Raw genomic sequence first — 19627 nt, 5'->3', positions numbered from 1 at the left:
CTGGAGTAGAACCCTAATCCGAGCTGGTCTTGTGGGACGGGCTGGATGGCTCTTTTTCTTAGCAGCTGCTGTATTTCTGCGGCTGCGGCCTCCCTGTGATCGGGTGGGTACATCGGGGAGGTTCTTGGATTGGGGGACATGGAGAATTGGTATCTTGTACCCTCTGGATATGATGCGAAGCACCCAGCGGTCTGTTGTGATGGACTCCCATGCCGCTAGATGCTTTGAAAAACGCCCCCCGACTGCCTCCAGAGTGGAGCAGTCGGGCAACCCCTCAGGGTTGCTGCGCGGGCCGTTCAGAGAAAGGTTCTCTGGACCCAAAATTTCTCGGAGCCCCTCTGCCCCTAGGGCGACGTCCTCCCTGTCCACCTCTGCCACGTTAGGACTGGTTGACCGGAGCTGGTTGGGATTGTTGTGATTTTCGGAACCACATCTTCTTCTGACCCTTTTGGTTCCTTGAAAAGGACTGCTGGGGAGCACAGAAGCGGACTCCGATGGCAGACGTCTTCCCGTCCTTCTCGCTCTGGACAAGCGTTTCGCGAACTGTTTTGCCAAAAAGGGCAGAACCGTCAAAGGGGGCGTTCGCGAAGGACGCTTTAAAAGGCTCCGTAAAGTCGCAATGACTGAGCCAGGCCTGACGTCTCATAACTAGGCCTGCTCCGCTGGCCCTAGCGGCTCCCTCTGTGGCGTGGGACAATAGCCACATAGAGGTGTTAGAAATAGATCTTAGAGTGGCCATTTGGGTGGAGTATAAATGTTTATCCTCCTCCGACATGGACTCAGGGGGGGATGCAGCGTATTCTTTGATAAGATCCCGCTGCATCCTGATGACATGTGCCATATAGTTCAGAGACCTTACAGAGAAGGTCGATGAACTAAAGACTCGCTTCCCCAAGCGATCCATCAAACGAGACTCTTTGCTCGGTGGATGGACTGAGGGACTCTCCTGAGCTAATTCCCTCTTTGTGGCTGCCGCCGTCAACATGGCATCTACAGGGGGGCCCTTACTCCAATGAGACCGGTCAGAGGGGGGGCTAAGAATCCTATCCGGCCGTTTGGGTATTGGCTCCACGGTGTCCGGATCCTTCCATGCCCTGGTGGTAATAAGGTCCACCAGGGGATCGGCTGGAGGGGACACCCAGGAGGTAGACGGGCCTGCCTCGAATGCCTCCAGAAACACTGACTCGTCAGATGAAGACTTGGGGGCAGACCACCCACCTCTGATTCTTAGCATCTCCATGATGTCTCCAAAGGAGACATCCTCAGGGGGTGATCTTGGGGAGCCTTCCCCTTCCTCCAAGTCTGTGTCTTCGGTTAAGGACTCAGGGGAGTCCACGTGCCTCCTTTTGCACTTATGCTTGCAGGGAGCTTCCTCGGGGGACTGTCCGAGGAGCCCTTGCCAGCGACATCTTGTTCCAATGGAACAATCTGTGACATCGAAGCAGGCTGTCCCTTTGGCCGGGTGATGGAAGCCTGGCCCAGCAGAGAGGGAGTGCAGGGAGGAGTCGATGCAAGGGCCGGGGGTCCGGATGCTCTCAACAGAGCCCTCTCCACAACATCAAATGCCGAGGGAGAACCACTCTCCAATGGATCCGAAAGTCGGCTCCCACTCGGACTCGACCAGCGAAGGGAGGGTATTAAGTAAACAAAAAAAAAAAATACGGAACCCAACTCGGACACACTTAAAAACAGTTAATTTAAACAAAAAATTATTTTTCTGAAGAAAAAGTTAAGTTTTTCTTATCACTTATCTGGAGCTCAAAAAGGATCCTGCCATCACAAGCGCGGCAAACTAGATCTGGGGTCATGGAGGGGTTGGCAGGGGATTATGGGTGAAGGGAGGGGCTAGGAGCTCGGATCCATTAGCTTGAAACAAGTTGCCGGCTCGAATCCGATATCGGATCCGTAACCCACAGGTTGCAGACAAATGAACATTCCTACTTCAGATGAAATATTCAAATATACTCATACCTGGACGATTATCCAATTCAGGCAGAAAGCCAGGACATACTTTTGAATCATCTGGCCTTTGTTCAATGAGTGCCGAGTTGTCTGGGGTACACCATAAACTAAAATAAATCACACCTGGTACACTTGTCAACAAATTATATTCCTGGGAGCAAGCTTGAATACAACTTCCCAGATGGCTTTCCTCACGCCAGAGAAACGGATTCATTTGACAACCTACGTCAAACAAGTGGCCACAAAATTCCAGCTATCTGCAAGGCAAATTCTGCAAGCCTTGGGGCTCATAGCCTCCTGCATTCTTCTAATTCCATATGCAAGGCTGCATGAGAGGAAACTACAATGGTATCTCAAAAGCTTATGGTGTCAACCTTCACAGGATCTAGAAGCAATTCCTATCATACCTTGCCCATGCCTAGAGTTCCTTTGGTGGGCAGAGGCCTGCCACCAAAACAGGGGACTACCATTCACACTACCCCCTGCCGCCCAAACCTTAACAGACGCATTAGCCACTGCATGGGGGGCTCACCTGGCAGGGAAGTGCATTCAGGGCAAATGGAACTCTAGTCAAATGCACCTGCACATAAATCAAAAGGAAATGTTAGCTGTATAGAATGCTCTGACAGTCTTCAAGGACCACATTCTTCCAGGACAACTAATGGTAAAGACGGACAACACCACTGTCATATGGTACATAAATAAGCATGGAGGTACACATTCTTACCTCCTCTGCAGACTAGCCATGGCATTACGGAACACAGCCTTGAACTACCAAGTGAATCTACAAGCTCAGTTCCTGCCAGGAAAACTAAATACACTGGCAGATGGACTAAGCAGAAACCTCAGACCCAGACGAGTGGAAACTGGAACCAAGGACTTTCAACATGTTGACAAGCAAGTGGGGGAGCCCAGATATAGACCCGACTGCCTCCCCCCAGAACCATCAATTGGACAAATTTTGCACAAGGATTCCCCACAAGCTAGCTTGGAAAGTGGATGCTCTATCCTTCAGCTGGAAAAACCTATCAGTTTATGCCTTTCCTCCTCTGCCTCTGCTCTCCAAGGTACTACTAAAGATAAAACAGGACAAGCCAAGGACTATTTTAATTGCACCAGACTGGCCATGCCAACACTGGTACCTCCTCTTGCGCAGTGTGTCACGATTGGCCCCATGACACCTGCCTCAGACTCCTTCCCCATTGTCTCAGCAGGAGAACCAGATTCTGCACCCTCCGCTGCAAACCCTGAACCTAGCAGCCTGGCTAAGTACCTAATCTCTCCTTTACCTCCCTCAGTAAATCAATCAGTGATGGATATCATTTTAGAGGCGAGGCGGCCTAGTACTAGAAAATCTTATGCTGCAAAATGGAAAAGATTTTGTGCCTGGAATCAGTCTCAAGGGATGAGCGCAGCAGTGCCCGATTTACCTCAGATTCTACAATACTTGACTGAGATGCTTCATAAGGGCTTGTCCTTTTCCTCCATCTAAATTCATGGCTCAGCCATTTCAGCTCATTACAGCACAGAGCCTCCCCCCCTCGTCTCTCACCCACTGCTTAAGCAGTTCCTCAGAGGGCCAAAAATTTAAGGCCACCCAGGAGAGCTCAAACTCCAGACTGGGACCTTAACTTTGTCTTGGAGAAACTCGCTCTTCCTCCTTTCAAACCAGCTGCTACTGCAGATTTAAAATTCCTTTCCTGGAAAACAGCTTTCCTTTTAGCAATCACTTCTGCAAGAAGGGTATCTGAATTACAGGACCTTATGGCAGTGGAGCCTTTCACCATCTTTCCTGTGGACAGGGTGTCCCTCAGAACTAATCCGTCCTTTATGCCCACGGTGGTATCCAGTATGGCTCTTATTCAGTCCATTCATTTGCCTACCTTCTTTCCTAACCCACAGAACAAAGGGGAACAGATACTGCACTCCTTAGATGTGCACAGACAACTTAGATTTTACTTGGACAGGACTAAACCTCAAAGGAAATCTGAACTGCTGGTGGTATTTGCTGCGGGGAAAGATATTTCAAAGCAAACCATTTCAAATTGGATAGGCCACTGCATTCATTTCTGCTATAAGCACCATGGAAAAAGTACAGTTGTGTACACTTATCATAAATGTAGATGTTTGAGTGTATTCACTGTTGCAGTCATTACATTTGGGTAATCTGCTGGCAGGTTGCCCTCAGTCGGCCTGATTAACAAAGTCTTAGGTCCTGCGTCGGTTGCTGTCCCTTCTTCCATGACGTCAGGTCATCAGGGGTATAAAACATGCAGCCGACGCCATTACATCAGGTTTTTTTTGCCCCAGATATCAGGTGCCCCCCAAATGGGGAGCAAATAAAATTAACACAAAAAAAATACCTTCAATCCCAAAAGCAAATGCACCAAAAGGGCTTCTAAGCATAGTGAAAGAAAGAAGAGGTATAGTCAGCAAATAATAGGGGGCTGGAGGGAGGGTAACATCTACATTTATGGTGAGTGTACACAACTGTACTATGTTCTTAGTGTTTCACTGTTGCAGTCATTACATTTGTGTAGATTCCCAAAGCTATGGTTGGGTGGAGGAAATTATACAGCATTAGGGCCAGCTATAAGGCCCTGCAGGACAGCAGTGGCAAAGCCAGCTCTGGATTTAGAGAAGAAAGGTAAATGGTAATGTTTGGTGAACGTATGAATGGAGCTTCAGGTAGCAGCTTCTAGAACAACTCTGGTAGGAACACCTCTGAGAAAGGCTGTAGAAGTAGATGCAGCCCTGGTGGAATGAGATCTGATCCCCTGGGGAATAGTTTTACCATGGTGCATATAGCAGAAACAAATACAATGGCTCATCCATTTGAAAATAGTCTGCTTTGAAATAGCCTTTCCCACTGCCCCTGCAGCAAATGCCACCAGTAGTTCAGATTTTCTTAGAAATTTTGTCCGGTTTAAGTAAAATCTAAGTTGTCTGTGTACATCCAATGAATGCAGAATCCGCTACCCCTTGTTCTGTGGATTGGGAAAGAAAGTTGGCAAATGAATGGTCTGATTAAGACACACACTGGATACCACCTTAGGCATGACAGATGGATTGGTCCTGAAAGACACCCTGTCCGCATGAAAAATTATGAAAGTCTCCACTGCCACAAGAGCCTGTAATTCGGAAATTCTTCTAGCTGAAGTGATTGCCAAAAGGAAGGCTGTTTTCCAAGAAAGATATTTTAAGTCTGCAGTAGCAGCTGGCTCGAAAGGAGGTAGAGTGAGCTTCTCCAAAACAAAGTTAAGGTCCCAGGCAGGGGTTGAAGCTCTCCTGGGTGGTCTTAAGATTTTGGCCCCTCTGAGATACTGCTTGAGCAGGGGATGAGAAAAGAGGGGTGAGTTCTGTGTCATAGTGAGCTGAAATAGCTGAAACGTGGATTTTAATAGAGGAGAGAGACAGGCCCTTGTGAAGCATCTCAGTTAAGTATTGCAAAATCTGAGGCAAATTGGGCGCTGCTGTGCTCATCCCTAAAGACTGGTTCCAGGCACAAGAGTCTTTTCCATTTGTCAGCATAAGATTTCCTAGTACCAGGCTACAGAGGGATCTGGTCAAGGAGCTGTCAGATCTCTAAAATGTCTGCGAATGAGACATCATCCAAGGACGACTTTGGGGACCCCTCCGCATCATCAAGATCAGTGTCCGATGTAAGAGACTCGGGGGAGTCCACGTGCTTCCTCTTGCACGATCTCTTCCTTGGGGGCTCCTCCGAAGAACCCTCAGGAGGAGGGGAACCCCCAGTGGGGGTAACCTCAGGCCCCGGGGCTCCGCTGCCTAGGGACAAGGGAACTGCCAAAGACCCAGTCTCCACGCCCAGGGAAGGTGCCGGTAAAGCCGTAGAGATGGCCGAAGAAGACTTGGCCAAGGCACTCCTCATAGCTCTGAAAGCCGGACCCCCAGAATCCTGGGAGTGTCCGGTCCCCGGAGCCATGATAGCAGACGGAAGTCCCGCAGCGAAGCACCGAGAGGAGGCTCGGAACAGACAGCATAGGTCCCAAAGCGTCACCCCTGGGTCCGGCCGAAGAAGTCCGTGCCAAACTCAGACCCGAAGGCGGGTTGGAGTAAGGGTCGAGCCGACCCTAGGATCTCCACCGGCTCCAACAGCACCTGCTCCGGCGGAGCAGCGGTCGGAGGAGGAATGGCAATGGAATGGGCTATCTGCTCGAAGCCAATTGGGTCGGAGCGAAACAAATTTTGAAAGACTGGGGACTGGAACAGTCTTTGGAGCACCCTGTCTATGTCCGAATCTGACATCCTCGATGACCTAGAGGAGACTGAACGGGTTCGAGTTGGCCTCTCCAATGGCCCCAAGGGGCTAGGGGACCGGCTCGAGGTGACTCTATAACTATCGGCGAAGGAATACCCAAACCAGTTTCAATCGGTGCCGAGGAGGACTTAGGCGCCGAGGAGGAAGTGTCTGGCGGACAACCTTCATCGGCTCCGAGACCAGTGGAGCCGATGAAGGTGACCCGCTCTCGATGCCCCAGCCATCGGCTCGAAGCCAGAGAGTCGAGACTGGAGGCATCGAGGCAGACCGTTCGCCCTCGGCTCCAAGTCCTTGGAGCCGAAGGAGAAGTCTGCCTATGTCTTTTGGCGGTCGGGTCCGGCCGGACTGGTCGGAGCCGACGCCTTTTCTTTTAGCAGGAGAAGGAGAGGATGCTAAAGCTTCTTCAAAAGAGGGTTTTATAAGGCCTTTCAATATAAGCTTATTTTTCCTCTCTTGGAGGACCCTCGAGGAAAAAGCGTGACACACGCTGCAGGACTCCTGCAAATGTTTGGCGCCCAAACAATATACACAGAGAGAGTGGTCATCCGTGACAGACATTTTAAAACTACATTTAGTGCATTTCTTGAAGCCCGAAGGCCTAGGAGCCTGAGACATTATAAGTAAAACTGAGCAACTCTCTCAGACAAAACTTTGTTGGAATAGACTGACCCTACAAAGATTAACTTGCCGTTCACAATGATAGCCCGCAATTAAAATAAAGGCTAACTGAAGACATACAACAGTGAATAAATGTATAAAGGAATCCAAGAACCCCTAAGGTTCAAAAGGGATTAACCAACAGGAAAGGCCCTACGGATCAAGGGAGCCTGTAACCAGAACAAACACCAATCACACACAAATTTTCCACAAAAAGTTTTCAAAACACACACAAGCACAGAGTAGCTGTTAAAACAGCTTTTTGTTAAAGAATTAGCAAATTTCTGACAGAAAAAGTTAGTGAAAAGACACTACTTAGCTCAGCCAGCTCAAGACCACGTCTTTGCTAGTTAGCGGCAAACGAGATCTGAGGGACTGGTAGTGGTGCATCCTGGGATATAGTAAGCTCAGCCAATAAGAGACTTCGCTCTTTGGCATAAGCGTGCAGAGTCGGAGCCGAGGGATCGGCTCCGAACCCATCAGTCAGAATGTAGGCGAGATAGGATCACATAACATCGCTAGTTTTGATTGCTAAATGTTATGGATATTTTATTTTACATTGTAGAATGTAAATACTAGCTACTGCATTAACAATGTTATGTTACTTCTACTGTTATTTTTTTGGAGCTTTTCTCCATGGGCCTCAGCTGAAAATGGGTACTTCTGGTGCAGTGGACTTTCCCAGTAACCAAATACCAAACAATAAACATTCAAAGATTACCCGAGTTGTTTAAAGAGTAATTAAATTTAAAAAGCAAATCAAAAGAGAAGGTGAAAGGAATGCAGTAGACTGCAAGGGAAGCTTTACTGTTTAGTCTCAATTACAATTTCATCTAGCAAGGAGTGACGAAACAATGCGAATAAAACATGGAGACTGCTTATAGTGCATGTCATTCTATCACTGTTTTTAAATGTGTTTGAGTGACACTATTTCAGAATCCTACAGAAAGTGGGAGGACTTGGATATGGAAATACCATGATATTTGCCGTTCAGATTTTTGACCAGATACATCTATTTTTCAAGAGCCTTTGTCCAGATTTTTGATGTCTGCAGGTTGAAAGGTACGCCAAAACTGCTAAGGACTTGGCTGGAACTGAAGGGCAACATGGTTACTGATGTATAGGGTAAGCACTACTGGAAATCTGTCTCTGGGACTGCAGCATGGCTGGATCTGTGAGAAGTTTGCATCTAATCACAAGCTCCCCTCCCACATTAATATGACAATCATCGCAGATTACTAGGCTATCGACCCAGAGGTCATTTTAAGCCTAGCGGTTTCATCCCAATGTAATACCACAGAAATGCTTGTGAATACCCAAGATTGCATTTAGTGATGACGGCCCATGTCCAGGACGACTGTAGGCTCTATCCCGGTAAGAATTTAAGGTGCTCCATCCACTCATCCAGGTTCCTCTTGAATATAGTGTAATAGAGGTGCTCTGTTTCACATTACTTGGTAGCCCGTTCCAAACACGCGGCAGTCTCTGGGAGATAAATCTGTCCCTCCACCATGTCCTACTTAAGTCGCAGGCCATATTTAGGTCCCTGGAACAGGTAGCCCTAGTTCCATTTGGTGTACAGATATGCAGCAAGTTCATTAGGTTTGAGTCTTGGATTGTTCTGTAGGCCAGGCATACGTCTCCCCCAAGAAGTATATATGATATGAAGTACAGTGACAGGGACTTTAGTCGGTCTGTGTAAGGCACATGCTGGAGCCCCTTGATTTTCTTTGTTAGAAACCTCTCGGGTCTCTCTAATTGCTTCAAGTGTTTAGTACAGTACATGTCAAATGGGGCAGTGTACTCAATTATGGGCCAGAAAAGTGCCAAGTATAGGGGGGGGGGTTATAACTTATTTTGCTCTTGAGGCGATGCCTTTACTAATCATGTGTGCTACATAGAAAACTTTCTTCACTACAGTAGACACATGGTGGTCGAAGTTGAGGTTACAGTCAACTTGTGATTCCAGGTCCCTTACCATTTCATGAGTACTTGGGGTATTTTTGATGATTTGATAGTGTGAGAGAACATTGCGCCAAAGGGAATGATTATGCATTTCTTTGCATTCAGTTTGAGACCGTGACTAATACACCACTCGCTGGTCTGCGTGAGACCTTCCTGGAGTATAATGACATAATTTGGGGATTCAATGATTGCACCTAGTTTGCAATTGTCTGCAAACCTGGTCAGCCACAACCCCTTAGTTTTGACCTGAATTTCTAAGAAGTATATACCAAACAGTAGGGTGCCCAGCACTGACCCCTGCAGCACTCCACTGTTAACAGGTCTGCTGGTTGATGTTGACTCACCCACACAGTGAGTGTCCGCTTTGTGAGCCAGTTGGAAACCCATCTTACAATGAAGGGGGGGGTTTACATTCAGTTTAAGTTTATTGGTAATGCCTCAATGTGGGATTGTGTCGAAAGCCTTTGCCAGGTTGAGGTATGCTGTGTGCACAGATCTGCCCTCATCAATGACCTTGGTTACATTTTCAAAGAAATCCACCAGATTTAACAGGCAAGATCTGCCCTTCACGAAGCCAAACTGGGTAGGATCCAGGGTTTGGAAGTCCCCTATGTCTTTATTTATGAGGTCCATAATGATACATTCCATGACCTTACAGATAAGGCTGGTCAGGCTTATAAGTCTGTTGCTATGCCACCTTTGTGGAGGAGAATAACTGTTGCTGTTCTCCATTCTGCAGGAACAAAGCCTGTGGCTAGGCTATGATTGAAAGGGGTATTTAGTGGTGGCTGCTAGTTCATACTTTAGCCTGTTTAAAAGACAACCTGGGTTGTCGTCTGGTCCCATAGAGGTTGTGTTTTTTGCCTTGGACAATGCTATGAGGATCTGCTCTTCAGATATGCAAGGTGGGGTGGGGGGTTTCGAGGATGGTTTGCTGCACGTTAGGAGGGGATAAGGGAGTGAAACTTTCACAAACCTATCCGCTAGCAGGTATGCTATCTCTGTTGGGTCAGTGTGTGTGATACTGCTGGCCACTAGTTCTGCACATGCTTTGGTCCTGGCCTGTAGGCTATGTAAGTAGCTGTAAAACGACCTTATGGTATCCTTGGCTGTACTTGCTAAGTTTCTCTCAAAGAAGCCTTTGGAGAATTTGACAAGTTGTCTTTTTTGCCTGTTGAGGCTGAGGAGGGTGGTTTTCCACTGTTGGGGCCTTGCCTTTGCTTTCTTGGACAGCAACTTTTTGCATTTATTGCAAAGATGGTTGATGCTGGATGTCCACCATGGCAGTTTTCACTTGAGGCTCTGGCTTTGATTCTTTCTGGTACTGCCGAGGACTTATGCAAGTGACTGTACAGGGCTTTAGCGTAAGCTTTGGCGCAGTTACCACTTCCAGCTTGGGATGGGGCATGGAATGCATTTATACCTTCACCCAGGAGAGTATAGTTTACCTTGTGAAGTTTTTTTAGTACGATTTCACCCTTTGTGAGTTCTGGTGTTAGTGCCAGCTTGAAGGGGACTGATTTGTGGTCAGTTTTAACTACTGAGGGTGCGACAGTTGGAGCAGTGCATCTATTTGACATGGTGGTGAGGACCAGATCCAGAATGCTTGTTTCCCTTGTTGGGGTATGGACAATTTGTTCCAGGACATTTGAATTAAAGTCAAGGAACTTTTGCACTAGAAAGTTAGGGCTAGTGTAGGTTCCCAGTTGATGGTGGGATAATTGAAATCCCCCATAACCAGTGTGTTCAGTAAAATTAAGACGGTCTCCAGTTTGGTCAAGTAGGCTTTATGTGCATTGTGACCCATGGCTAATAACAGGCTATGACTTGAATGAGGGTCTTCCCCACTGTAACCTGGATCTGGAGCAACTCCATGGAGTTGTCCAGTCTAACTAGATGGGAGGTGAATTTATCTCTAATATAGATAAAAACGCCTCCTTTGGTTTTCACACGTTCAAGACCTGGAGAAATGCTTTTTCCACAAATACTCGTAAAAAGATAAAGACCTCATTCCTCTTCTACAATTTTAGCATTGGTGGAGGACCAAGGGTGAACAATGGTAACTTTTCTTCATCACTTACACACCCACTTTTACTAAAGAAGAAAACTGAATTGTTGATGGCTATAACATAAGAAAGATTTTCCAAAATGTCACATGGGCCACAGTGAGCTCAGACCCTACACATAGTAAAATAACCAAATAGGATGATCTTTTCTTTCTTGAGCATGCCTACATTAGATTTTTTTTTCACTATCCTCTCTCTTCCTCCCTTCCCTACTACATAGCTCACTTAAATGCTCTGTATTGTACAATTACCCTCTGAAGATAACCCACTGTGTTATGTAAATTCATTCAAATGTTTTACTGTACATTTCTTTGCTATGTTTTTTCTTCAATATTATAATGCCTCTTACTATATTGTACTGTGGAGTTTTTTCTACATTTGCTTAACTGTTTTATTGTACATTTTTCACTGTATTAAGCTTCAATTTTGTAAATTTTCTTGCTTACTTGTACTGTGGAAGTTTTCTCCCTGGGCCTTCACTGAAAAGGGCTTTTGCTCAGATGGACTATCTCAGTTAACAAATGTCAAATAAATAAATACATTTAGTGTCAAAGTGTGCCTTCTTGTGTGGGTGGGGGGTGGGGTTCCTTTTTATGACTGTGACTCAAAGTTTTTCTTGGAGAACCCCTTCATCAGCAAGACAAAACTTTGCTGCCTAACAGCAAAATGAAAAAAAATCATATCAGGTTTTAAAACATTTAACTACAATGACTGCTAATGATAACAGGAAGAAAAAGGCCATAAAGATCCTGAGAAAGACCAAATATCAAAACAGTGGAATTCAACTGCAGCATAAAAATTGAGAAACATGCCTTGAATGAATGTGTAAAACTGAGAGAAAACTTACTGTAGACTTGGGACTGATTTTCTGTGGTTTGTAACTGACATTCAGAATTGGCACCTCACCTGCAAAACACAAAATATGTTGCTTCTCAAATAACTTTAACCAAGGCAACAACTACATAACATTTACTCATTACAGTATTAAAATTTATCTGCAGATGCTCAAAACTGACAGTAGCCTTTCAACCTATACCCTCATTAACTTACAAAATGCCGGTATGTTCAGGTTTCATTTCCACTGCAAAAATGAAGTACAGAGGAAAACATTTGAGTGCAAAGTATTGGACAAGAGTGGATGGAAAACAGGAACAAATAGTGGTATCAGAAATTATCAATGTCATTACTTAACATTTACCCTGACAGTAATCCTCATGACAGACAACTGCCAAGTGTAATGCTTGTAGCAACAAGATGCCAATTACAAAGATCCCATGGGTACATTTTTAACATAGTCTGGACTGACAGGGTCTGGCCATAGATCATTGCAAACTCACCACAAATAAAAATGTCTTATATGATCTAAAAACAAAATTACCTACTTGTAATGGCTGAGTTGGCTTGTGCAGTCAATGTGGAGATTTTCCTTTCAGAGCAGGGAAAGTGGGGGCATGTATGGGAGCATCCACTCCTACTAATCTCGGACAAGTCACTGCCTGTGGGAGGGTCAGGTAAGCCACACCCAAGGACCTGAATCTGTATCACCTTCTACCATCAGTTTGAAGTAGTCAGTTGCCTTTGTTTGTTTGGCGTGAGGAAAGCCATCTGGGCAGTTGTATTCAAGGTTGCACCCAGGAATGTTATCTTTTGAGAGGGTACCAGTTATGATTTATTTTTGTTTATTGTGTACCCTAGGCATGTTAGAAGCCTTTTCACAAATACCAGGTGCTGAAGAATGTCCTTATTCTCTGCTTGAATGAGAGAGTCGTCCAAGTAAGGATATATCTGTATACTTGTTTGTCTGCAAAATGCAATTACTGGTGCCAGGCACTTTGTAAAGACCATGGGTGCAGTAGATAAGCCAAAGGGCAGTGCAGAGAATTGGTAATGCATAAAGCCAGCCTTGAAATGGAGGTATCTTCTGCACAATTCCTTTATTGGGATATGCAGGTATGCCTCTTTTAGGTCTAATGTCACCAGCCAAGCATTCTTGCCCAGCATGGGCAGAAGCTGCTGCAAAGTTAACATTTTGAATTTTGGAATGTCCAGGTATGTGTTCAAAATTGATAAATCCAATATTGGGCGCCAGGCCTCATCTTTTCTTGGTACCAAGAACAGTCTTGAATAAAAACCTTGTCCTTATTCCTGTTCTGGTACTGGCGGAATAGCCCCTATTATCCATGAGGGACGTAACCTGCCTCTGTACCTCTGCCCATTGATTTTTTTGGCAGATCTGGCCAACCGTTTGCAATTGGCAGAGTAGGGAAGTGGAATATGTATCCCTGAGATACTATGTTTAACACCCACTTGTCCTGGGTTACTAACTGCCAATTTTGAGCATAAAGTGCTAATTTTCCCCCTAAGGGTGCTGCCAAAAGGTAAGTGCTTGGTGATGGCAGAGTGAAGTCACTGAGTTTCCTGTAGGGTTGCGCTTTATGTCCCCCAGAATTGGAGGGAGAAGCACCCCATTGCTTTGACCTGTAAGAATCCTGTGACTTGTTAGATATTATGAATATAAGACTGAAATTAATTTTGTTGTAAATATGCTGAAAGAAAAAGCTTGCTTAAATGCAGAAACAGAGTTTAGCAATATATGATCAGCAACCATACTAAATGACCATGGCTTAGAAAATAAGGAATCTGCTGAATGGACATTTTTCCCTTACAGACTTAAAAACAGGATGTATGCAAGAGCAAAAATGCAAAATCTGCTTTTAAAGAATGGACAATGACACTGTGGCAACGTGTTTCCTCAAAAACATGTTTTTCTGCATGGAAAACAGGATATGTTTATCAGCATTGGCACAAGAACAGATGTTTTTATACAAAGATCCAAATAGAATACAGGATGCTCACACTGTCAGAAAAGCTGGCTTCTTATAAATTCAGTAAAAATGTGACAAACAAGGAAGCTGAAAAATAATATCATTAAGTCAGCAGTTTGCGTCAGCATCTGCAACAATTAGTACTGTTTCTACAGGATGAGCAATTCTCCAAAATAGAATACCAAGAGGAAATGTATATGTCTGTGCATGACTAAAATTGTACAAAAAGACCTGTATGAATCCAGTTATGTTAGGGGTATGGTAGGGACACATTTGTCCTGAGGTAAATGTTACATCTCTCACATCATCTTATTATATTAGAAGTACAGTTGGAACAGTACTTTAAGCTGCAACGTTAGTCCGTTTGGTTTATTATAAAAAGTTACTTGTTACTGCTCTAAGCTGATGCTGCAAAGTATATTCTCTCATCAGTGTATATTCTGCAAGTTTCTGTATGCAACAGACTGTGAATGCAAATATAACCAGACTTTGAATTTTAGCAGAATCCAGCCAGCAAGACTGAGTGTCTTAAGAAGACTTCAAATCCATCCAGCAAGCACTAAGCACCATATCATTTTTCATGACTGGTATCTAGAACCTTTAGGGTGCCTGGATTTGCCCCGTTGAGCTCGGTCGGGCACAGGAAAGACCAATTTTTTGTAGGCCAGTGTCTACTGAATTTTGGTGGCTGCACTTGTAAGTCGTCTTTTACAGTTTGCAAAGACGCAGCTTTGTCTTCCATTTTCTTTAAAACCTCTTCTGCCTCAATACCAAACACAGTATCATGCTGTAAAGGTGCATCCAGCAATTTAGCTTTAACATGACCAGGCAAATTTTGCTCTTTTAGCCAGGCATGCCTCCTAATCACAGATCCAGTAACTGCAGCCCTGCAGGAGGCCTCTAAAGAATCAAAACTAGCAAAGTATGCTTTCCAACTTGTTCTGCTGCATGCAATAATTCCTGCAATTCTTTATTTTCTGCACATTCAGAAATCATCATTTTCCGTTTCAGTAATCCCATAACATGTTGTTGATACTTGAGCATATGAAACTGGCAGTTCAAGGCCCTAATTGCCAAGATTGCAGATGTATAAACCTTCTTTCCCCATCTATCCAGTGCCCTTTAATCTCTGTCAGTGGGGGTAGGACTTTTTGCCGTTGAGGCCTTAACACCATTTGGACCCTGTGAGAGTTTCAGGGTCAGCAGCAGGGTTTCTAAATAAAAAATTTGTGAGAGTCAGGAACCCTGTAATATCTGTCTGGCTTGCTGGGAGCCGGAAGTAAGGAGTCTGGAGTCAAGCTCGACTCCGAAAACACATCATCCACAATGTCTAAAACAGGAGGTATGGCTAAAGGCCTATGCTGTGGGAGAAGGAAATCCCTGAGCCTCTTTTTTGATTCTGAGAAATCCTGACTTTCCCAGTGAAAATGCTCCCTCAAAGTATGCAAGGTTTCTCAAAAGGAATAATCTTCAGGAGGTGATGCAGATGGGAAGGATTCCACTGCATCAGAATCCTCATAGGGTGGTATAGATAATTCCTGATCAGAAGAAATAGAAACCTGATCTGAAGAGTCATAATCAGCGTCTTGCCTAGGCCTCTTATAAGGAGAGGGTTGGGAACCCCTGATCAAGGTAATTAGGTCTTCAGCCATTTTGATCATCTGTTTTTTGGGCATAGTGGCCTGTGCACGTGGGCTCATGTGTCAGCTGTTTAGCTTTAGAAGTTGCTTTTGTCTTTGATTTTGAAGCTGGCATCAGTTTTATATAAAAATGTTGTGGCCTGAATACACCCTCAGAAGCCGGTGCCTGCTCAGCGGCTCCGGACCCATCCGAGGGAGAGACATCCGCAGGTACAATACTTTGAGAATCTCGCGGCATGCCAGACTCCACATGGGTCTCGGTAGGGGCCTTCAACTCGAAAGTAGCGGGTATCAGGGGTTGGGAAAGCACCTGAGTACCGGCGAACTGGCGACTGGCTTAGGAGAAGCTTTGTCGTCGGTTTTGGACCTCGATGGTCTGTCTCTGTTTTTGCGTTTTTTGTGTACTCCGGTAGTCGGATTGCTATCAGACAACATTTCAGGATAGTTAAATCAGTTTCCAAAATATTGTGAGGCAAAGATATACCAACGCTTAATAGTGCGTTGGTTAATCTAGCACAAAACCAACAGCTAGGCACGTTATGATCCGGGCCTAAGGCAAGGAATACAGTATAAATGAAAATCCTTATGAGGTACTTGCTTCCCACAAAATGCAATTAACTTTTTCTGACATCGGTATGGAGCAAGAAAAAAGTTTCCCCAACGGGGTACTTCACTTCAGTGAAGACTTCGGTTCTGAAATTCGAAAATTTCAGGAGTCGGCCGACCGGCACTTGCAAACTGCTTGGCCTCGGTATACCCCTGATGACCTGACGTCATGGAAGAGGAGACAGCAACCGACACAGGACCCAAGACTTTGGAATTCAGGCCGACTGAGGGCAATCTGCCAGCAGATTACCCAAATGTAATGACTGCAACAGTGAAACATGAAGAACATCTTGGAGAGACTCAGTCAACAGCCAGACTGTATGGCTTGGCAAAAAACTCTGGAAAGTGGATAACAGAAATCTTAGTATGCCTTACAAAAGAGGCCTATCAAAGCAACTACAATGTTATCAGAAAGTGGTGTTTGCAATGACTGAAAATTTAGGTATTTTGTATCTTCACATTGACACATACCATGTAATATCTCCAGTGCACTGCAATTGACAATGATGATGCATTTTGCTGTATCCACTACTATAACCTTTCAAGTGATATCCCTAAACATGCAACTCAGCCAAGTATGTGGCATTGAGGAATAAAACAGTGACTACTACTCAAATGTGCCAGGTACAACTAGCAGCTTGGGTGATGAGGGAAGGTTGTAAGTGCACACCGGTTTTGACGGGATTGATGGAAACAGCTAGGTGCACACTTTACTTAAGTTTCCATAATGAAGACTGTAGAACATATGGCAGTGTCTGCAGCAAGGGAGCTGGGCTTGTTAAGGTTAGTTCACTCACTTAAGCAGGTGACACCCCCTGAAAGTATAATGAACATCACCCTTGAATGTTTGGACATGCCCAAGGGGAACATCAGGGTCATAAGCAGAAAATCTTAATCTCTGCCCAAATAATATCACTCCTGACAAATAATTCTAGCTTAGAGGGGAATGAACAAGCTTGTGTGTGCCATTCGAGCCGAAGTCAAAAGTGGAAAAAACAGTAGCTGTTTCTAACACGCTCACTTATGAAAACACAAATGAAAGTAAACAAGATAGGTGTGCCCCCCACCCCCCCTTGTCAAGGCAGACAGTGTTCTCTTTTGTCCACTATTATTTGCTTTAAAGTTACAGCCAGCAGTAAGGAAAGCAAATAACTCTCAAAATCTAGTATATACATTGTATGGCAATCAAGAAAATCTACACTTATTTGCAGATTACTTTATTTTGTACTTGAAAAATCCAGAAAAGGGCATTTCAGTGCTGTGGAACATTTCTGAGATAGGTGCAAGACTTTTTGGGTTACCAAATTAATGAAGATAAAACAAAAACTACAACTGCAAACTGCACCCATGCATGAACTAGTTCAGCGATACTCAGACTTAGGTGTATGGATTAGAAAGATTTCTGTTATGGCACTAATGACGTGGTAACAGACTAAACAAAAGATAACACAAAAGCTGAGAAACTGAAGTCCTTGATCACTGACAGGGACATTATGATACAAAGACAAAAAAGTTTGTAGTCCATTTAGTTTTATATACAGGCCTGGCATATTTATATCATTCTAGCAGAAGTTGAGGACAGTATGTAAAAAATTGAAGGAATTCATTTGGAAGGAGAAGGCAAGAGTAAAACAACACTAAGAGACTTACAAATCAAAGTGTGAAAAGATGATGAAACAAGAAGTGGGAGTATGAGAAATAAGGCTGAAGTACAGTTTTGTAAGTTGTACTTCCCATAACAGTAGATGCTCAAATTACTCACTACTGCAGTATCCTTTGGCTACTTGGATTGTATCCTGGCCAGGATATAACAACCAGTCTTCAAAAATCTGTCTCCCTTCTAGACCTACACTGACTTTAATGGCTAGCCCCCTTGAAGGGAAATCAACAGTCAGAGAGTGTTATCAAACAGAGAAAGATTTCTTGCCCTGAAACCACGAAAAGAAAAAAACAAAGCTCTTTTAGAATGTGCCTTAATACATCTTAGAAAAATGTTTTACCATGGTGGGGAAAAACAAAACAATTTAAACTGTCTGAATTAACACAGGTTGTCCTATTCCAGTCCCATACAAGAAATTCAACTACTGTACAGCTTTCATAAAGAATTAATACTGACAAGATAAAGAAAAGTTGTGCAAAACATCATAACCATAGATAGCCTCTTCACTGCTGCAGTATTCTTCACTTGAGGGATATCCTCGCCAGATGGCACCCTGACGTCGGCCAGTCTACAGAAGACTTTTTGCTCTGAGTTAGTGCAGAAAGGCACAAAATACACTGAACCAACCAATATAGCCAACATCCTGGCAGACAGGTTCAGTGCAAACTTCACCACCCTCTCACTCCCAAAAGGGCCCATAACTATACCAGAAAAATGTAGTACCCCTGAAATCAGACTCAGGTTAAAACAGCCCTCTCCAAAGTCAAAAACACAGCATCAATGGGACCAGACCGTATCCCAGGCTGTCTCCTACATGAGCTCAAAGATGAACTAACCCCTCACCTAAAAACACTGTTTAAGCTCAGCCTCTCCACAGGCTATGTGCCCACAGAGTGGCGCACAGCAACAGTTATTCTGCTCCACAAAGGTGGAGCCACAAAGCACCCCTGGAACTATCTCCCTATAAGCTTGACTAGCTTGGTCTGCAAAGCTATGGAGTGCATCATCATGGATCTCATTAACAGAGACATTGGGAACCTCCAAACACTGGATCCTACAAGTTCGGCTTTAAGGGCAGATCATGCTTCCTAAACTTGGTGGACTTCTTTGAGACAGTTACCAAGGCTATAGATGAGGGATAGGTGGTCCACACAGCCTACCTAGACCTCGCAAAGGCCTTCAACACCGTTCCCCACTCAGGTATTATAGACAAACTCACCAGCCTGAACATGAACCCCTATGTCACGAGATGGGTTGCCAACTGGCTCACGGACAGAACCCACATGGTAAGAGCTGTGGGCTCTAAACAGGTTACAACTGGGGTTCCCCAGGGCTCAGTCCTAGGACCCCTTCTGTTCGGCATATACTTCTCCGAGGTACAGGCAAGCACAGGAGGACTATGGCTGACCAAGTTCGCAGACAACTGCAAACTAGGGGCTATAATTGACTCTCCGGATGACACAGACATCCTCCAAAAGGGTCTCACTGAGACAGATACCTGGTGCCAAAACCATGGTCTCAAGCTAAATGCCACAAAGTGCATAGTCATCCCCTTTGGAAAAAACAAAGTACCCACAAACTATCACATAGGTGGTAGCCCCCTAAATACGGAAGACATAATAAGGGATCTGGGGACCCAAGTAGATAGTGACCTCTCCTTTGATAATCACATTGCCAAAGTGGTTAGAAAATCCTTCTATGTGGCCCACCTAATCACAAAAGGGTTTGCATCCAGATCGAAAGAGGTCATTGGGCTCCTCTACGCATCACTCATCAGACCCATCAGAGTATGATGCCCCATTTGGGATGTACCTTACAAGACACCTGCAACAACTGGAAAGACCACAGAAGTATCTCACCAAGAGGATCACTGGCCTCAACCAGATGTCCTATGCAGATCGACCGAAGAAACTCCAGCTGTAGTCGGTTGCATACCGCCTACTCAGAGGTGATCTCTGCCTGAC

The 19627-nt window shown here is 44.8% G+C and overlaps 1 protein-coding gene across 1 annotated transcript in view; it reads right to left on the bottom strand.

Moving 5' to 3' along the window:
* ABCE1 (ATP binding cassette subfamily E member 1) overlaps positions 1-19627 on the bottom strand; it is a 1045252-nt gene that overhangs the window by 555333 nt on the left and 470292 nt on the right. Inside the window, exon 16 of the mRNA XM_044062259.1 lies at positions 11780-11838. Within this exon, the coding sequence (XP_043918194.1) occupies positions 11780-11838 (59 nt within the window). The remainder of the gene's footprint in view (positions 1-11779; positions 11839-19627) is intronic.

Source organism: Protopterus annectens, chromosome 2.part1, assembly GCF_019279795.1.
Source record: "Protopterus annectens isolate FY-2018-M chromosome 2.part1, PAN1.0, whole genome shotgun sequence".
Classification (NCBI taxonomy): Eukaryota; Metazoa; Chordata; order Ceratodontiformes; family Protopteridae; genus Protopterus; species Protopterus annectens.
The sequence above is the reverse complement of the archived record's forward strand: the minus strand, read 5'-3'. Positions and strand labels throughout refer to the sequence as shown.